General features: G+C 52.4%; 2 protein-coding genes across 2 annotated transcripts; one reads left to right on the top strand and one right to left on the bottom strand.

The window, feature by feature from the left end:
• Positions 1–254: 254 nt before the first annotated feature.
• On the bottom strand, positions 255–6,036 carry BDP81DRAFT_348129 (nucleoporin Nup186/Nup192/Nup205). Its single transcript, XM_060586159.1, has 5 exons — positions 5,697–6,036; positions 5,009–5,632; positions 4,717–4,956; positions 768–4,666; positions 255–703 (listed from the first exon to the last, which is right to left on the bottom strand). The coding sequence occupies exons 1-5, from the start codon at positions 5,884–5,886 to the stop codon at positions 647–649; spliced, it is 5,010 nt and encodes a 1,669-aa protein (XP_060445850.1). The 5' UTR covers positions 5,887–6,036; the 3' UTR covers positions 255–646.
• Positions 6,037–6,920: 884 nt separating this feature from the next.
• On the top strand, positions 6,921–16,195 carry BDP81DRAFT_393921 (phosphatidylinositol 3; the record flags this gene model as incomplete). The annotated part of the gene is made up of 7 exons (XM_060587882.1): positions 6,921–6,972; positions 7,024–7,071; positions 7,216–7,258; positions 7,312–8,697; positions 8,751–9,097; positions 9,148–13,606; positions 13,750–16,195. The coding sequence occupies 7 exons, from the start codon at positions 6,921–6,923 to the stop codon at positions 16,193–16,195; spliced, it is 8,781 nt and encodes a 2,926-aa protein (XP_060445849.1).
• Positions 16,196–16,708: the final 513 nt, after the last annotated feature.

Raw genomic sequence — 16,708 nt, 5'->3', positions numbered from 1 at the left:
TTATTTTTACGGACCCCAGGACCGTCTTCGAGTCACGGGCAGTACATCCATTCTGGCGAACACACGGGAAGGCGGGGGCATAGGCTTGCGTGGTTTTAAGCATTTACAGTGCGTTTGGGGGGGATCGGGAGGGCCTGGTCATTGATTTCTTGTGATACCCGTTCAACCAGCATTGCGCTCATGGAGGGCGAGCGGAGGAGCCCTAGCATCTGTTCAGGGACAAGGACAGCAGAAGCGAAATGACAGCCCATTTCAGCCATTTCCGTGATTACGGAGACTCTTGAGCGTTTGAGCACTGTGACGACTTGAGTACTATGACGATATGATCCACGTGAGGCCCAACGTCGAGTCAGGTCAGGGGGCAGCGAACTTCATATGCAAAAGCTCTACACTCATCACGACTCTTTATTTAAACATGCTTTCCTCGGGGAATATGTTTTTTCCCGACGAGACTTAGGTATGACACTTCGGCCAAAAGTGTCCCATTTCCTTTCCGACCCTTTGGACCTTCTTCCCAAACGCCTGGTTCTATGCACAGATGACATCCACGCTGATCTTCAAGTCTTTTTTTTGTCTTTGTGTCTCTGATATTCTTCCACTGATTACGCCTCGTACACCGTCCCTTGCGGCTCAGACCCGGTTGTTCTTAGGTGAACAGGACGGGACCCTGCTTCTTTGGCTCCGGCATCACCTCATTTTCAAACTGTCAATAAGTCAGCAAACTGTGTCATATGTAATCTGGAAGGAACGTGAGCAGAACTCCTTACCTCCAGGAAGGCGGTCGCGGCAATCAAGACCATGAACCCCTCTGCCAACTCCTCAATGTTCTCCTCCAACGCGCCCTGTCCCTCAACGGTACCGATACCAGCGCTGCGCTTGAGAGTGTGCGTCACCAACATGCGATGCTCTGTCAAAAACCTCCGCCCCTGTAGTACGTTGCTCGAGCCGCGGCTGACAATGGCCGCGCCAACGACCTGCGTGACCTTTGCGAGAAGCTCGTAGTGCTTCTCCAAGGCCTTTGGGTTCGTCGGATCAATCTGCAGCTCTGGGTCCGCGGCAAACAGACCCGACGCCTCGATGGATCGGAAGAGATTTGCGTGCAAAATGTACTTGGCACCGGACTTTGTCTGGGCGAGCTGCAGGAGCAGCGCAAACTTTGCGGCGATGTACGTCTCTTGCGCCGTGTTGCTCGTGTGAATAATCTCGTTCCAGTCTTGCAGAATGGTCCGCAGGGAATCGACGAGAATTCCGATAAAATTGAGCCGGTTGAGTGTTTCGACAATGTGCTGGTCATCTTCTTGCCGTCCGAGGTTGACCAACGCGTTGAGTAGGATAAAGGCAGCCGTCTGGCATGCGGCGTCGCTGCCGTACGCATCGTCGCAAATAACGTTGATGAGCCTCTCTCCGTACATCTGAATCGTCTTGTTCGTCTTCTGGCGGCCGGCAACGAGGAGTCCTTGGTCTACCATACCCGTCAGGTACCGGTAGCATATGCTGTAGTACACTGCTCTGAGATCTGAGGAACCGGTCCACTTGCCGATGGCTTGCAGGCAGATTTGGAACAGCTGGTAAAGCTTGTCGCTGACCAGGCTGCCAATCGCCTGGCTCTCACGGTCAAGCGAAGGCTTCGCAGTCAAATCAAGTCTGAAAAGAAGCACCCTGGCCAATTTAGCAAGCTCCATGGCCTCCTCTGGCCGCTCAAACGCGGAAGCCTCCAAACCCGGCAGGATGGCTTGTAGCGCTTGTAGGTAGAAAGACGCTTCGGCGGTGCCCTTGAACTCGTTTGATGCAACCATGACGAGAAGCAGGCTTGTCCAGGTCTTGAGGACACCCAGACTTTGCGATACTATCCGCTTTTGCCGGTTGGAGAAGATGAGGTAGTCAATGATTATCGCCTCTTCCCGTTCCAGAGTCGCAAAATCTTGTGTCGTAAGCACAACACCGTCATGTTTTCGTTCACTACGCTTGAGTTGCAGGATTTCCCTCGCCCGTTCGACGTTGTAAATGGGATTTCCGTGATCATCTTCTTCGAGGCATGAGCTGAGATCCAGATCCTTGTAAAACTGTAGTGAAGGAAATGTCTCGTCCCAAATGCCGTCTGGTAGCGAGAAGTCGTATAAATCAAAAATCGTGGGGATAGGCATGGGCTCGTTGTTCTCGCCCACAATTTGGCCGTTGAGAGCCTCGAAGATGCGTCGTTTGAGGGACGGCATTCGACTCTGCGAAATGCTGCATAGCTCCATCGATATGTACTCCAAGCTCATGCTGCGTAAGGCCAGGAAGTCGATGAATGTCGGCCCGCCTTCCGTGAGTGGGAACTGAGGCATGCTGATTTCGTGCTCTTCCCATAGGAGTTGGGGTTGGATGACTACCTCGCGTAGCAGGAAGTGGAACAAGATATCGTTATCCCGCAACTCGTCAATGACAAATGGGGCTGACAGCGGTGACGTCCACAGGACGCGCAAAATACGCATACATCTACTCTTCAATGAAATGAGCCAGTGACGCATGCATGTGGCATCACCGTGTGGGCTCTCGAGAAGAAGCCTCAACATGCTGTGAAAGAGCGAATCTCTTGCGGCAAAGGTCCCATCTGGCGCTATTGAGAGGCTATCAACACCGCAGGTAAACCCGAGGAGAAGGTGAGCAATGGTAGGCTTGTTAGGGCTTGCCGCCAAGCAGCTTGACAAGAACTCGAGTATGTAAGTCTTGGTAAGGTAGTTAGGTGATTCGGCGTGTCCGGCGAGGTCGAGCGGCGTCATCAGCTCTGCGGCGAGAGCCCGGGCAATGGCCTCGTGCTCTCCATTCGCCTCCAACGCGACGATGGCTTTGTTGCGGTGGCTCTTGCGGCCCGGTGTGGACGACCATGCAGAGGTGATCTTGAAAGACGCCGTCATCTTCTGCAGCAGTCGCAGGCAAGACAGGGTCAACTCGGGGTGGCCGAGGCCACAGTAGTTCCCGAGGTCAACAACCAAGCTCAGATGACCAACCAAGCCGTCCTCGAAGGATGCGTATGCGGCATTGGCCACAGGAGGTCGTCGGTGATTTGACTGCATCTTGATGATTGGGCGCACAAGATCAAGGAAAGTTGCTTGAAGATCCAACACTTTGGAAATCACTTCTACCGCTCTGAGGATGCCCAGAATAATGGGTGACGTGGGCGCTGCGTTGCCGACGTCCACTGCATCTTGATGAATGGTCTGGGCCAGTGCAGCAATAACCTTATCGTTGAACATCCACTCAATGACTCGGGCAAAGGGGTGCAGCTTGACGTAGGTCGCCAGATCCGTTGCGGCCATTGCCGAGTCAATGGGAATGTTTGTCTCGTTGGCGATGATGATGAGATTTTCGTTAAATGTCGCCAAGCAAGTTGCTGCAAACTCGAGGCAGCTCAAGCGAAGCATCCTCAGTTGGTTGACATCGTTGACTTCGTTGGCCTTGTTTGCAAAAACCTTGCCCATGACAGTATCGACATAGACTTCGATGCCCGGCATGCGATTCGCCGAACCAAGGTTCTCGGGGAATGGCAGGCCATCATTCAGGGGGCTGCTGTCTTCCGGAGGCGAAATGAGCGCGATCAGCAGCTGGATGAAAGCGTGGGGTTCGTCGAAACCGTGGCAAATATCGTCGCTGACAGTGTCCATGGAGACGATCGGAGAGCTCTGGGGCGATCGGTGCTGGCTTGGCGTCATAATGTAGGCGCCATTCATCCAGGCCTCCAGACATTGCCACATGATGTTGGCCTCCTCTTGGGTTTTCCGTGAAATAAGAGCGCGCAAGGCCATGAATGTACCTGCCCGCAGGTCCGCAGGAATCGGACTGCTTGCAAGCTGGAAGAGCATCTCGACAAGGTTGAAGCTAGGCTCCTTGAGAAGGAATTGCCTCGGGGCTTCGCTCTCGGACGCGAGCTTGGTGATGAGCCGCAGATATGACTGCAACATCATCGTAGATTCCGGCTCGGCCTCAGCTTGGTCGCTAGTCGGTCTGCCAGGCCGGTATGTTGACGGAGCTTGGGGGGTCTGGGCCTTTTCTCTGATCTTGTTTGAGAAGAAGACAAGCTCTCTGAATATCTGGTGCCACGTGAGGGACTGTGACCGCCTCATCTTGCCAGACGCATGGTGGCCTTCGTCTAAGAGGAATTCGTGCGCGGCCGTTGCACAATCCTCGTTGCTCGAAATGGCCTGTAGCATTTCGCAGAACGAGCTGACTAGCGGCGTCGAGGCTCTCCGCGATGCCCAGTGCATGAATCCAGCCAAATTGCTATCGGGGTCTGACCAGAAATTCATCGCGGCATCCGGACGGCCCTCATACGCGTAGGAAATGATGACCAGGAAGCGCTCCAGGTCGAGGTCTTGTTCGTGTGTCTGGCTGAGCTGACGCTGCTCGTCTTCCTCCACGCGAAGCTTCCGCAGGACGTCGGGAAGGTTAGAAATGAAGGCATCGACAAAGACCTCTAGCTGAAGCATCAGAGACGACTGGAACTCCTCTGAGAATGTGATTGAGTCTGAGATGAGCGGAGGCGCCTTTCGTTGAAGCCAGTTGCGCATCGTTATTCTTGACGGGTCGACCCACTCGGGCGTCTTGACATCTGCGGCAATGGAGAGGATGAAGTCGAAAGCACCATCCTTTAAAGCCTCCAAGAATTGCTTGGATCTCTGTCTGTCCTCTATTCGGTTCTTTAGCTGACGTCCGCAAATTGAGTATCAGGGGGCTCACCTTTGTCCAAATCAACACCTTCCAAGCCACCGAGTAGCGAATCATCTAGGTACCACCCGCTGTACTCTGATAGCCACCAAGCCTTGACAGCTGCTTGAAGATACACCAAGCGCCAAGGGGTCGTCTCATCGGCTTGCGGGCAGATGATTGGGTTGAGTTGTCTCGCCATGCTCAGGTTCGAAACCCCTTCAGTCGAGCCATATAGTGTGATGTACGCACCCAGTGCAGGGAATAAATGCGCTTCAGCCGACGTCAGTGAATGCAGTTCGTTCACAGGACTCGTTGCACTTACCAAGAAGAATGTCGTACTTGTCCACGTTGCTCAAGAGTTGCAGGAAAGCCTTGAAATCGCCAACTTCAGCATCCCTCTTTTCGATTGCGCGGCACAAGATCATTGAAAGAAGCTCGTGCTGCTGGTAAAGGCTGACGCGGGAGAACTCAATCGTCTCCATCTCCTCGGGCACCTGACCACCTCTGCCATTGATCAGTACGGCCACAGCCGTCAGTTTGTCGGCAATTTTCTGGAGCCACGTTCTGACATCCTGGATCGCCGACATGCACTTCGGAATCAGCCTCTTTTGTGAAGATGTCTTTTCGCCAGGCAGGTTTTGAAAGACGGTCGCAGATAGATACATCTGCACACCATTGAGAATCTCGGGATCAATCTCATCGTCGTCTAGCGCATCAATCTCGAACATAAGTCGAATGCTGTCGAGAGTGTATCTTCGCTGTTGGTGGACCCTGATCAAAGCGCATTCGAGCAGCGGGCGAGCGATTGCGATGGGGTCATCCTCGGAATCCAAGAGGCATCGCATGGCATCGATTTCGTTTATTTCGGCTTCGTCGGCGAGACTGAGTACCAGTTGCTGAAACTCGTCGTTGACGGAGTATTCCTCCTCATCGATCACAACCTTGCCTGGCGCATAAAGCTGTGTCAGTGACCATATTAGGACGGGGAAGCTACAGAGCTTCAAACCAACCTAACTTGACAGCCTGACGGCTCTTCTCGTCTCTTGCAGGCCTATGCCATGTTTTTTCGAGCTCCCTTTCGAATATAGCTTGGATAACGGGGTTGTCCAAGGAGTCAACGCCTTCGGGGCGACCATCGCGAATGGCAGCTAAGTCGCGGTGGAAAGCCTGCAAAGCTTCGAGGGTATTCGGTTCGGCCATTTTGAGGAAGTCGGCGCGCTATTGCATGGCCTCAAAAGGATGTTTATGTCATGAGATTCGGGGAGGCCGCGAATCTGTCGCGTTGGCGAAAGGCGACCGGATCTGCTCGTTTGTCCGGTCGTGAGTGGTCTGCGCGGGCGACGCTTTTCGAGATGCCGGGAATTTTAGTGTGGAGCTCAGCAGCGACGAGAGGTGCTTGTCCTTCAACCTTGGAAGTGTGGCGTGCCGCAGGCGTGTGGACGGGTCGATGTTGTCAGTCCAGTGTCCAGGGGGCTGGTGGTGGGTGCCTGGACTCTCAGTGTCCAATTGGATGCATTGGCGGTTGCTGTGTCGAGAAAACTTTGCGGCTCCTGCAGATGTTCCGCGCCGAAGTCAACAAGAGACGTACCTGATCTATCCGTCTTAGGTAGGTGGTGGGACTTTCTGCCTCAATTTACTTGCGAGCAGGGACCAGGGCAGGGAAAGTCGCAAGCTGAAGGGAAGGTACCTGAGGTGGCGCAAGGAGCTCCCACGGTGCTGTAGGAATCTATGAAGGAGCTTTGTTGATTGCATACAGGCTGTGAAAGTGCCGCGTCTCACCGAATGATTTTCTGGAAGCTCATCCTGTGTTATACCTGAGCCTTGCGCGACACATTGAAATTGTTCGACAAGTCAACGACATATCAGCAAAACATAACCTTGGGGTGTCAATGTGACTTGTGAAACTTTACGTGACGCCAACAGTGATATTATCAGTGCCGGACTTGCAGCTCCGTCGCGACTTCCTTACCTCCATACCTTGATACATCAGTCAACACGCTCACGCCTGCCTTGACTGCACCCTCATGACGTTCAACGCCAAAAGGTGCACTCAAGGTTTTTTGCAGCAGGCAGTAAGGTACGTACATTACAGCTACGCTCTTTACCAGCCGACCATCCGCTGTCCGAGCCTACGTTGGTCCTCCAACCTTCATCAACTCTATTCATTTGGAAATAATTGATCCCTAACGAGGCCACAGGACGATGGCAAGCAGACCCTACCGGTCTCAACAACAATGGCCCCTCCAAAGATCAAGATGGGGAACGTTACGGTTAATGATGCGCTGGGTCAGTAACACCCTCTCCTACTTCTCAGGTTCACAACTGACAGCGCAGCAGATTTGATCGATGGGGGTAACATTAAAGAGCGGACCTCGGGCTTGGATGGTGAGTTTCGAAACCCTTCTCGCGGTGTCTCATTCCGTCTACCCATATTCTTTGCTTCCTCTTCTCTTCTCCTGCCTTGATGCAATCCGAGGGGATGGTGACAGTGCCCTGCTTCAGGACCAGGGATACTAACCATGGTGGTAGACCTGATATACCTCCTAGACAAAAAAGGCAAGACGTCTAGCTTGTAAGCACTCCTGTCACATGTTCATTCTTGGTCTTTGCTGACGAATGTTGCAGATCCGATCTTCGTGATAGGCACTACCACCACATACTTGAGAGTCTATTCAAATGTGCAATCAATGAAAAGAAGAGCTATACCGGCAACAAGCGGACGACGGCTGCGGTGGGAAGTAGACTGGGCAAATGCGCCGAAGCCCTTCGGCTTGCTGTCGGCCATGGAGCTTCTGCCGGCAAGCTCAAGAGGAAGACGATGCTTGCTCTCATTGACCATGTCACCCAAACCCTGCCCTGTCCAACTGGATCCGAAGACGGGCCATACGTGGAGCCATTGTTGAAAGACTATGTCAAAACCATCCTCGCCCTGCTATCCCATCAGTCAAATGTCGAGTATCTTGTTACACTTGATGCTACCGGGTGGAAGACCTGTATCGATTTCTGCGTCGATGCCGTGCGGGTATATCTCGACAATGCAGATCGAGACTCTGGCTCACGGGGATCTCCAGCACCGGGCACGGCATCTTTGGGCTTCTCTACTGGGAGAAGCACCAATGCCAGCCAAAGGACGCCGGGTCAAATCCATCGCGGCACCATACAGGACCTTGTTCATTGTATCCACCTCCTCGTCCGCCCGCCAAACGCGCCACTTCACGAAAGATATAGCGTTCTATCCGAGACTATCATTCAAGTACTGCAGCTGCGCCACCTTGGGTTGAGCCAAGTGATTCAGCTGAGCTTTGCTTCCATCAACAAAATCTTTGTCGAGATTCAAGCAAATGACATTTCTCAGGCTGCCAACTTGGCCAGAGACCTTGTGCCATTGATCAGTCACTGGTGGCAGGCGCGAACAGTGTCTCAGGATGAGATGCTTAATTCAATCCGGGACGAGATGCTCAAAACGATGTTGATCGTCCACCTCCACCTTGAGAGTCTTGTATGCCTCGATGGTGATGATACAGCCCGCAACGAGCTGAAAGGACTCGCCGATTCCCTATGGCTGGAGTACTCGCGACGCAGTAAACATTCACAGCTTCAACTCGACGATCTCACATTTGTTCCCCAAAGGTTGCCCGAGGACTATTTCACACTAGAGCTCTTCGGCCTTCGTATACACAACCAGGAGGGGGAGAGAAGATGGGCTTTGTGTCAGAACCTCGCCATCTTGGAGCGGATCATTTGGAAGAGCCGCAAACAGGATAACTTACAGTCGTCAGAGGAGCAACCGCGCAAAAAGCGTAAGACTTATGTTGCGGCGACGCGTTTACAGGAAAAGCTGCAGTCGCCCAGCTCGGCGGTCCGGATAATCGCCTTGCAGCTCGTGCCTTTTCTCCTCGAACTAAAGACTTTCTCTGCAGTTGAAGTGTCGGATCTTGTTATTGATCTTGCCGGCCTGGTAGGCGATAAGGACTCCACGGTAGTATCATGGGCTATGCTCGCTTGTTCCGGGTAGGCCCCCCCCCCCAAAAAAACTGCGTACAACTAAGATCGCCAAAACTAAGGACGCGAAGCTCCGCAATGTCACAGGTCAAGTCGGCCGATAACTCAGACTCATGGAGACAGCTATGGCAAGTAGCTTCTCGTGCAGTCGGTCTTCCCAGTGCCAGTCGTGCCGCCAGCGTACTCTTGCACACTATCCTTGAAAGAAATCTTGTACTTTATCACGATGTTTCCGATGACATCAACAGCATTGTCACGACTGCCGATGTCAACGGTCCAGCACTTCTGGTGGACTCTTCCATCACACTTATGTTTCATCTGCGGTCCCTAAGAAACGTCAAGCTGCCCAACGCAAGTCAGTCCACAAATCACCATGTCATTCGATGGATCTTCCGGATATGGAATCCAGGTAAGTCGTCATAGAAGCTGAAGCTATTCATCAATCTAACCACTTTTAAGCCGACTGGGGCTATGCTCGCGACTACTCTACCCACGCTCCGATTCCTGAACTTGCCAACCTGATTCGGGCTTGCTGCGGCGCACGACTTTTGGCCTCGACACCTTTGACAGTGTCCGGAGGTTCCATTTGCCAGGTCTGGAAGGCACAGTGGCACACGGCAGTCTTAACACGTTACCTCCTTCTTCTTGACGCACCACCATCATCGAAGTCGCGCACCCTCCCAAGCTCTAGTCAGAGCACTTCCGAATCAATTCAGGTCAACGATGCCTCTTTTCATGCCTCAAAGAGACTAGTATTGGAGCTCCTATTCCCAAAGGTCGAGGAATTACAAGATCTCTGTGATTCGTGGGCGAGAAAGGGGTCGGAGGGAGGCGCACTCATGTCGCCAGACCGACTCCACAGCCTCTTCTCTGCAAATATCATAGGCATCCTCCTTGCTACCCAGCTTGTCGACTTGAACTCGGGCCAGTCACGAGACATCGAGTCTACGTTGGCCAAGCTTTCCGAGGCCAGCATTAGTGCTGCTTCGAACTCGAGTGACAACCTAGTTTTCCAAGTTTTGTTGAGAACAATACGACCAGTGCTTCCGTCACTTAACACAGGGGGCATCAATAGTCTTGAAGACAATGCTCCACTGGCGAGGTTGGTCTCGATACTGGCAGCAAGCGTGGAAGAGAGATCTTTGCGACAATCCTCGGGACAGGATCAAGATCTTATGGAAGTGGACGATGATTTCGACTCGCAGGAAAGCAGGGTCAGCGTTACGCCATCTGAGGTTCCTCGCTCGAGCATTTCCATGAGTCTAGATGGGGAAGCATTCTTACATGAAACTATCCAACGTCTATACCATTGTGCGTCGATGCACAAAGATGATGGGAAGGTGTTCATGAAGCATCTATTGTCGCTCCCTGACAAGGAGTTCCTGTTATGTATCACCTTCACCTCAGAGCTTTTCGAGTCTGACTTGCCAATCAGTGCGGAAGATGCGATGGGTGTCATTGAGAAAATAGGCGACATTATTGGCGAGCCCGAATACTCCTACTGCGAAGTAGTTCACTCAGTCAGCTTGAGGATTCTGCAAAGCCTCATGCCGGTCTGGACAGACGACAAACAACCCATGGCCAAAATGGTCGGCGACTTGTACCATCACTTTGTCAGCAAATATCTGCCAAGCAACAGCCTTTCCCCAGTGTCGCAGATGTCTCTCTCGAGCCTGCTGCTTGCCCTTCTGAGGACCAGCCCACAGTATGGCAGCAATCTTCGCCTAGACTCTTGTCAAAGGACTTTACTGTCAATCATGCAAAACGGCACGCTGCCCGTCAAGTTTTTCATTGGGTCCGCTTTGCCGGATGTATTCGGCATCTACGTACTTAAGATGCATGACAAAGTCTTCCTTGACGTTCTGGAAAGTCTTCCTACCAATCCTCAAGACCTCGAAGGTATCGCGTTCCGTCTCTTCGTGCTGTCTCAACTTGCATGCCGCTGGCCAACCCTGCTTAGGAGATGCACTTATCACATCTTCGAGACGCCGGGGAAAATCATGCTGTCCACTCAGTATGCCAAGCGGTGTCTAGAGACGGTTTCGGAAGCCCTCCATCTGTCCTCTCCTCAAGAGTTATTCAGAATATTTAGCCCTCAGCTGCTATACACATGGCTCGCGCCCCTCGACGACGACGACAACGCCGCCGCCATCAACAACATCGAGGACATCCCATATGAGGTTTTCGGCTTCCCAACTCTTGACGCCCTTCTACAAGAAGCACAGGTCGAGACGACAGCGTTAGAGATAATGCGACGTCGCTTCGACAGCGTCCAGTCTCTTTCCGAGCGACTGAGTATCTCCCTAGCCGATATGGTGAAACAAGGGTTCACAAAGATCATGGCATACGCGATTGCACATGAGCTCAGTACGCCTAGCTCTAAAGGCGAAAGTGGTGAGACATGGGTTCGGAAACTTTTGGGCAAAGAGCCATTCCTCGACCAGATTTACTTGAACTTTGCCGACATTGTTGCTCTGTTGCTGGATCTTTTCGACCAAGAAGACATCATTGAGAAGTATCTCTCAAGAGACAAGAGTTTCGAATACGCCTCTGAGACATTGAACGAGATGAAGACATTCTCTCAGTCAACAATCCCCTTGCCGCCGAACCAACAACCCATGTTCAAGGCTAAGTTTCTCACCAGAGAGCTGTACCATTTGTGTCGCCAGACGGAGTACGAGCTACAAGAGCTATGGACACCGGCTTTGGTGGTGTCGGTCGCCCGAAGGCTTTTCAATACAGTCCATCCTGCCTTGGGCTCGTTCCACGCCTGCTCCGTGCTGCGCAAGGTTAGAGTTGTGATTGCTCTCGCTGGCCCCGTTGCGCTGGAGGCTTATCCTCTGGAAATGCTGCTTTCATCAGTTCGGCCGTTCATTGTTGACTCGGAATGCGCCGACGACGCACTTGGTGTGAGTCGATATCTCGTCACCAAAGGGGCCTACCATCTCGGGCAAACCCCATCATTTCTCGCTGGCTACGCCTTGTCTACTCTGGCATCTCTCAGGGTTTTCCTCGAGTCCAGTCAGTCAAGTACAACCCAAGAAAGTCAGTTCAAGGCGACCATGAGTAAAGCCCAGACTTTCCACTCATGGTTCAGTTCCTATCTCACAGGCTACGACTCGACCAACTTTGCTGATGAGCAGCAACGGGAGGCATTCCGCTTGATTACCCAGTCTGCGTCCAAAATTCGATCCTCAGGGAACGCCGAGAAGGGCACTCACGAGAGCACCCTGCTGATGGAGATTCTCAAGGATGGCGAACGCGAGTCGAAGCTCCTGAACGAGGCAGCTCGTGATCTAGCACTTGGGTTATTGTGTGGAGACTTCGCTGTGCCCACGACGGGTCGTCAAGATGTCATTTCCGACGACAACGATGCCCTGCGCCACACCGGACTTGTGTGGAAGAGCTGCAATGCGTTAGCTCTCAGCGACGAGTACCTCGCCTGGGCAGGCCGCGTTGTTGGCAGATCTTTCGCCGCTTCGGGAGAAATCCAATCCGAGCTGTTGGAAGAGTCCAAGTTATCGCAGTACAACAGGATTGCACCAGGAGCTAATGACTCCGAGAAGGGACTGCTTAATCTACTGCAACAACTCACTCAAAGCAAGGAATCTGCTATCGGGGGCTTGGCCGAATCGGCGTTGAGGGCAGTCGTCTCAGAAGCAGCAGCACAGGAAGATGTGGCGCTAGTCTCTGCCACCCAGCAGACCTTGATTGAATCCTTGTACTTGGCCTCCGCCTGGGCTCAATATCGCACGCCTCCTTCCGATTTTGTCCTGTCTCCGATTGTTCCTGATTCACAGGTCTTCTTCCGGGATCATGTAGAGAGTTCCGATTGGGTTCAGCAGCTCGCCGTCTACCTTGCGCAGTCGGTTTCCGAGTATATCATCCTAAGCGCGCTGGTACCAATTCTCAAGAACGTCAAAGGTTTCGCCCAAGACGCCTTTCCTTTCATCGTTCACCTGGCCTTATATAGTCAACTGGATAAGCAGCCCCACATCAAGCGCGACTTGTCGCAAGCCGCCAAGGAGTGGCTTAAAATCGAAGATGATGCTGCGCGGACAAACCAGAAGCAGCTCATCGACACAATCTTATACCTCAGAACACAGTCCATTCCTCAGGAGACATCCATCGCGGACCGGGCGTTGTGGCTCGATGTCGACTTCGCTGCCGCTGCCGCTGCCGCCTCGCGTTGCGGTATGTATAAGACCGCCTTACTGTTTACTGAGGTAGCCGCCTCTCAGACGGTTCGCTCGTCTAGGAGATCATCTGCAATCCGTGAGGAGGAGTCTACTGAAGTCCTTCTTTCGATTTTTGAGAACATTGACGATCCCGATGCCTACTATGGACTCCCACAGTCCGCTGATTTGTCGAGTGTACTGGCTCGATTAGAGTACGAGAAGGACGGCTCCAAGAACTTGGCCTTCCGAGGAGCCCAATACGATAGTCACATTCGGAGAAGAAATCCCGCATCACAGATTGATAGCCAGTGTCTTGTCAGAGCTCTTGGCACTTTGGGTCTGGCGGGTCTCTCCCATTCCTTGTTGCAGACGCAACAGAGCCACGACGGAGATGAAGCATCTTTGGAGAACACTTTCCAGACAGCACGCCGACTAGAGCTGTGGAATCTCCCTGTCCCAACAACCGCCGATAATTGTGCCGCAACCATCTACAAGGCGTATCAAAATGTCCAACAAGCCACCGACACGCTTTCTGTGCGCAATGCCATCTATGCCGGCTTCAGCCAGACTATGCGGAGTCTTGTCAGTCGTGGTTTGAATGCAGCCAAACTTCGGCAGCATCTCGGCGCCCTTGCAGTCTTAACTGAGCTTGACGACGTTGCCAACGTGGCTGACTTTTCTGAGCTGGAGGGTATGCTCGGCAAGTTCGAACGACGTGGCCAGTGGATGAGACGCGGAAGGTATGTAAAACTTTGGGTCGTCCCGTGATTTTGTGTTCTTTGCTGCGTTGTCTTTCTCATTTCCGTCTACTCAGACCTCCCACTTTGCTTCTGCTCACTGAATGTTCCCCACGCGAAAATAATTGCAAACTGACAAACCATAGGTACGAGGATGTCAGCCACCTGCTTTCTTGCAGAGAGACATCATTAAGCTTGATCAGCCAGAAGCCCAGGCTCCGTGCCCCGGCTTTATCAACAGCCGAAGCCAGGCAAATTGAGATCAGGTGCATGCTGATGTCCTCGGGCATATACCGCTTCCATCAAGCAACACAAGAGTGTCTGAATCTCTCTACGTCACTTGTGGACCTGATCGGACCATGCGACGAACTAGGTATCAGGGTTGACGCCGCCATCAAAATTGAGACAGCCAATTCATTATGGGACCACGGTGAAATGATCCACTCCATCCGCATGTTACAAAGTATCAATAGCGACTCGTCCCTCAAGAAACAGACGATTCCAGTCAGCCACTCAGACCTCCTGTCGAAAATTGGTCACCAGGTGTCGGTGGCCAAATTGGAGAAACCTCATCACATCCAGAAAAATTACCTCGAACCCGCTCTCAAAGACCTTAAAGGGAACACTCAGGGACAGCAAGCTGGGAATGTCTACCATCAGTTCGCCATGTTCTGTGATGAGCAGTTGCAAGACCAAGACAACCTGAAGGATCTAGCTAGGCTGCAGAGCCTGCGGAAGGGCAAGAGTGACGAAGTCTCTCAGCTTCAGGATCTCATATCGAGCACTCGCGATGCCCATCTCAAAGAAAGGTATAAGAATCACCTGGGAAAGGCCAATAAATGGCTATCACTGGACGAGCAAGAACTCCGCCGCGTGGAGCAGACGAGAAGTGAATTTGTGCGGCTCAGTCTGGAAAACTATCTCCTTTCACTTGCTGCCTCTGACGAGCACAATAATGACGCGTTACGATTCACGGCTCTCTGGCTGGAGCGTTCTGAGGAGTCAGCGACTAATGAGGCCGTCAAAAAACACCTTGACAAGGCGCCCACGAGAAAGTTTGCAACGCTGATGAACCAGCTCTCTTCTAGACTGCAGGATCAGCCGAGCTCGCCTTTCCAGAAGCTCCTGATTCAGCTCGTCTACAAAATCTGTCTGCAGCATCCATACCATGGGATGTACCAGATCTGGTCAGGCTCAAAGGTCAAGATCCGGAAGGAGGATCAAGTGGCAGTGCTCAGACTCAAAGCCACGGAGAAGGTGGCTTCGCTGCTGCAGTCTACCAGATCTGTCGCGGACATCTGGCAAGCGATCGACAGGACGAGCGCTTACTACCATCGCCTAGCTGTTGACCGAGATTCGAACAAGTTTAAGGCTGGACAAAAGATGGCGCTCAAGGACGTCCACTCGGCGCAATCGCTTCAAAATGCGCTGGCCAAGTACAAGATCCCTCCCCCGACTATGCAGCTCGAAGTATCAGCGACTATGGACTACTCGGATGTGCCCGTCATCTCAAAACTGGACCCACAGATGTCGATCGCATCTGGAGTCAGCGCACCAAAGATCATTACGGCAGTCGGGAGTGATGGCAAGAAATACCGACAACTTGTTAAGGGCGGCAACGACGATCTCCGTCAAGACGCCATCATGGAGCAGGTCTTCGCGGCTGTGTCGGATCTTCTTAAACTACATCGCTCGGCACAGCAGAGAAACCTCGGGATCCGCACGTACAAGGTCCTTCCTCTCACATCGGCATCTGGGCTGATCGAGTTCGTCCCTAATACTATTCCCTTGCACGAGTATCTTATGCCAGCCCACGAGAGGTACTTTCCCAAAGATCTCAAGGGCTCTCAATGTAGGAAAGAGATCTCAAACGCGCAGGGTAAGACCGTCGAGGCTCGGATTACCGCCTATCGAAAAGTCATGGACAAGTTCCATCCCGTGATGAAGTACTTCTTCATGGAGAACTTTGTCGATCCTGACGATTGGTTTGTCAAGCGCCTCGCATACACACGTACAACTGCAGCTATTTCAATGCTTGGCCATGTTCTCGGTCTCGGCGACAGGCACGGCCACAACATTCTGCTGGATAGCAAGACGGGTGAGGTCGTGCATATCGACCTGGGTGTCGCATTTGAGATGGGACGCATCCTTCCTGTGCCAGAGCTCGTCCCGTTCCGGCTGACACGAGACATTGTGGACGGGATGGGTAGTACTGGAACCGAGGGCGTCTTCCGGCGCTGCTGCGAGTTCACACTACATGCCTTGCGTGAGGAGACATACTCGATCATGACGATACTCGACGTCCTTCGTTACGATCCTTTGTACTCATGGTCCATTTCTCCCGTCCGCCTGGCAAAACTACAGGGAGGTGAATTTAGCACGGACGGCGACGAAGGTGATGAAGACGGTAGGAAGGGCAAGAAAGGGCAGCAGGTTAATGAGCCGTCGGAGGCCGACCGGGCTTTGGAGGTGGTTCGGAAGAAGCTGTCAAAGACGTTGAGCGTAACAGCGACGGTCAACGACCTGATAAACCAAGCGACCGACTTGAGTAACCTTGCCGTTCTCTACTCGGGATGGGCAGCGTATGCATAGATAATGAACAATTCAACCCTCAGGTTTGTAATACTTTCAATGATGATAATGTAGCATGTGTAAGATGTGTCTGTCGAGTTTGCAAAGGCGATTACGTCTGTGCCTCTCTCTCTGTGCCTCTAGAGGACCCAAAAAAAAAAGTAAAAAAAAAGAAGGTGTCTTCACAAAAGCTTTTCGATACAAATGCATATCTAAACGTCACACTATTGCAGCATCTACTCATTGCTGTTTCGAACAGGCGATTACATGGCAGCTTTCTCTTACAAGGTAATATCCAAAGCCAAGGCACCTTGAATGAAGGCTATTGTGGAGTGGCCCCGGGGACGATCGGGTGTTTATTGTGGTGGGGACCGTTTGGTGACATGGAACCGAACGACGAGGTGTGGGGGTCCGTGTCTTGCCTTATCTAATCCCTGTCACCGACGATAAGGGGATGTGCTAAATGGATGATGCTAACGACCGTGGTGGCGATTTGTTAATGGCGTCCATAGCTCCGCGTTTAACTCCGCGACA

The sequence above is a fragment of the Colletotrichum phormii genome (assembly GCF_030913505.1).
Source record: "Colletotrichum phormii strain CBS 102054 chromosome Unknown BDP81scaffold_9, whole genome shotgun sequence".
In the NCBI taxonomy this organism is placed as follows: Eukaryota; Fungi; Ascomycota; class Sordariomycetes; order Glomerellales; family Glomerellaceae; genus Colletotrichum; species Colletotrichum phormii.
This window is presented reverse-complemented; position numbering and strand designations above follow the sequence as displayed.

What these genes read in the sequence shown, in the direction of transcription:
- BDP81DRAFT_348129 (XM_060586159.1), bottom strand. Translation starts at nt 5,886, where the DNA reads ATGGCCGAACCGAATACCCTCGAAGCTTTGCAGGCTTTCCACCGCGAC. An exon ending in CCGTCAGGCTGTCAAGTTAG is followed by an intron (nt 5,633 to 5,696) that starts GTTGGTTTGAAG and finishes TTTATGCGCCAG; the next exon opens with GCAAGGTTGTGATCGATGAG. An exon ending in CCGCGACCGCCTTCCTGGAG is followed by an intron (nt 704 to 767) that starts GTAAGGAGTTCT and finishes ACTTATTGACAG; the next exon opens with TTTGAAAATGAGGTGATGCC.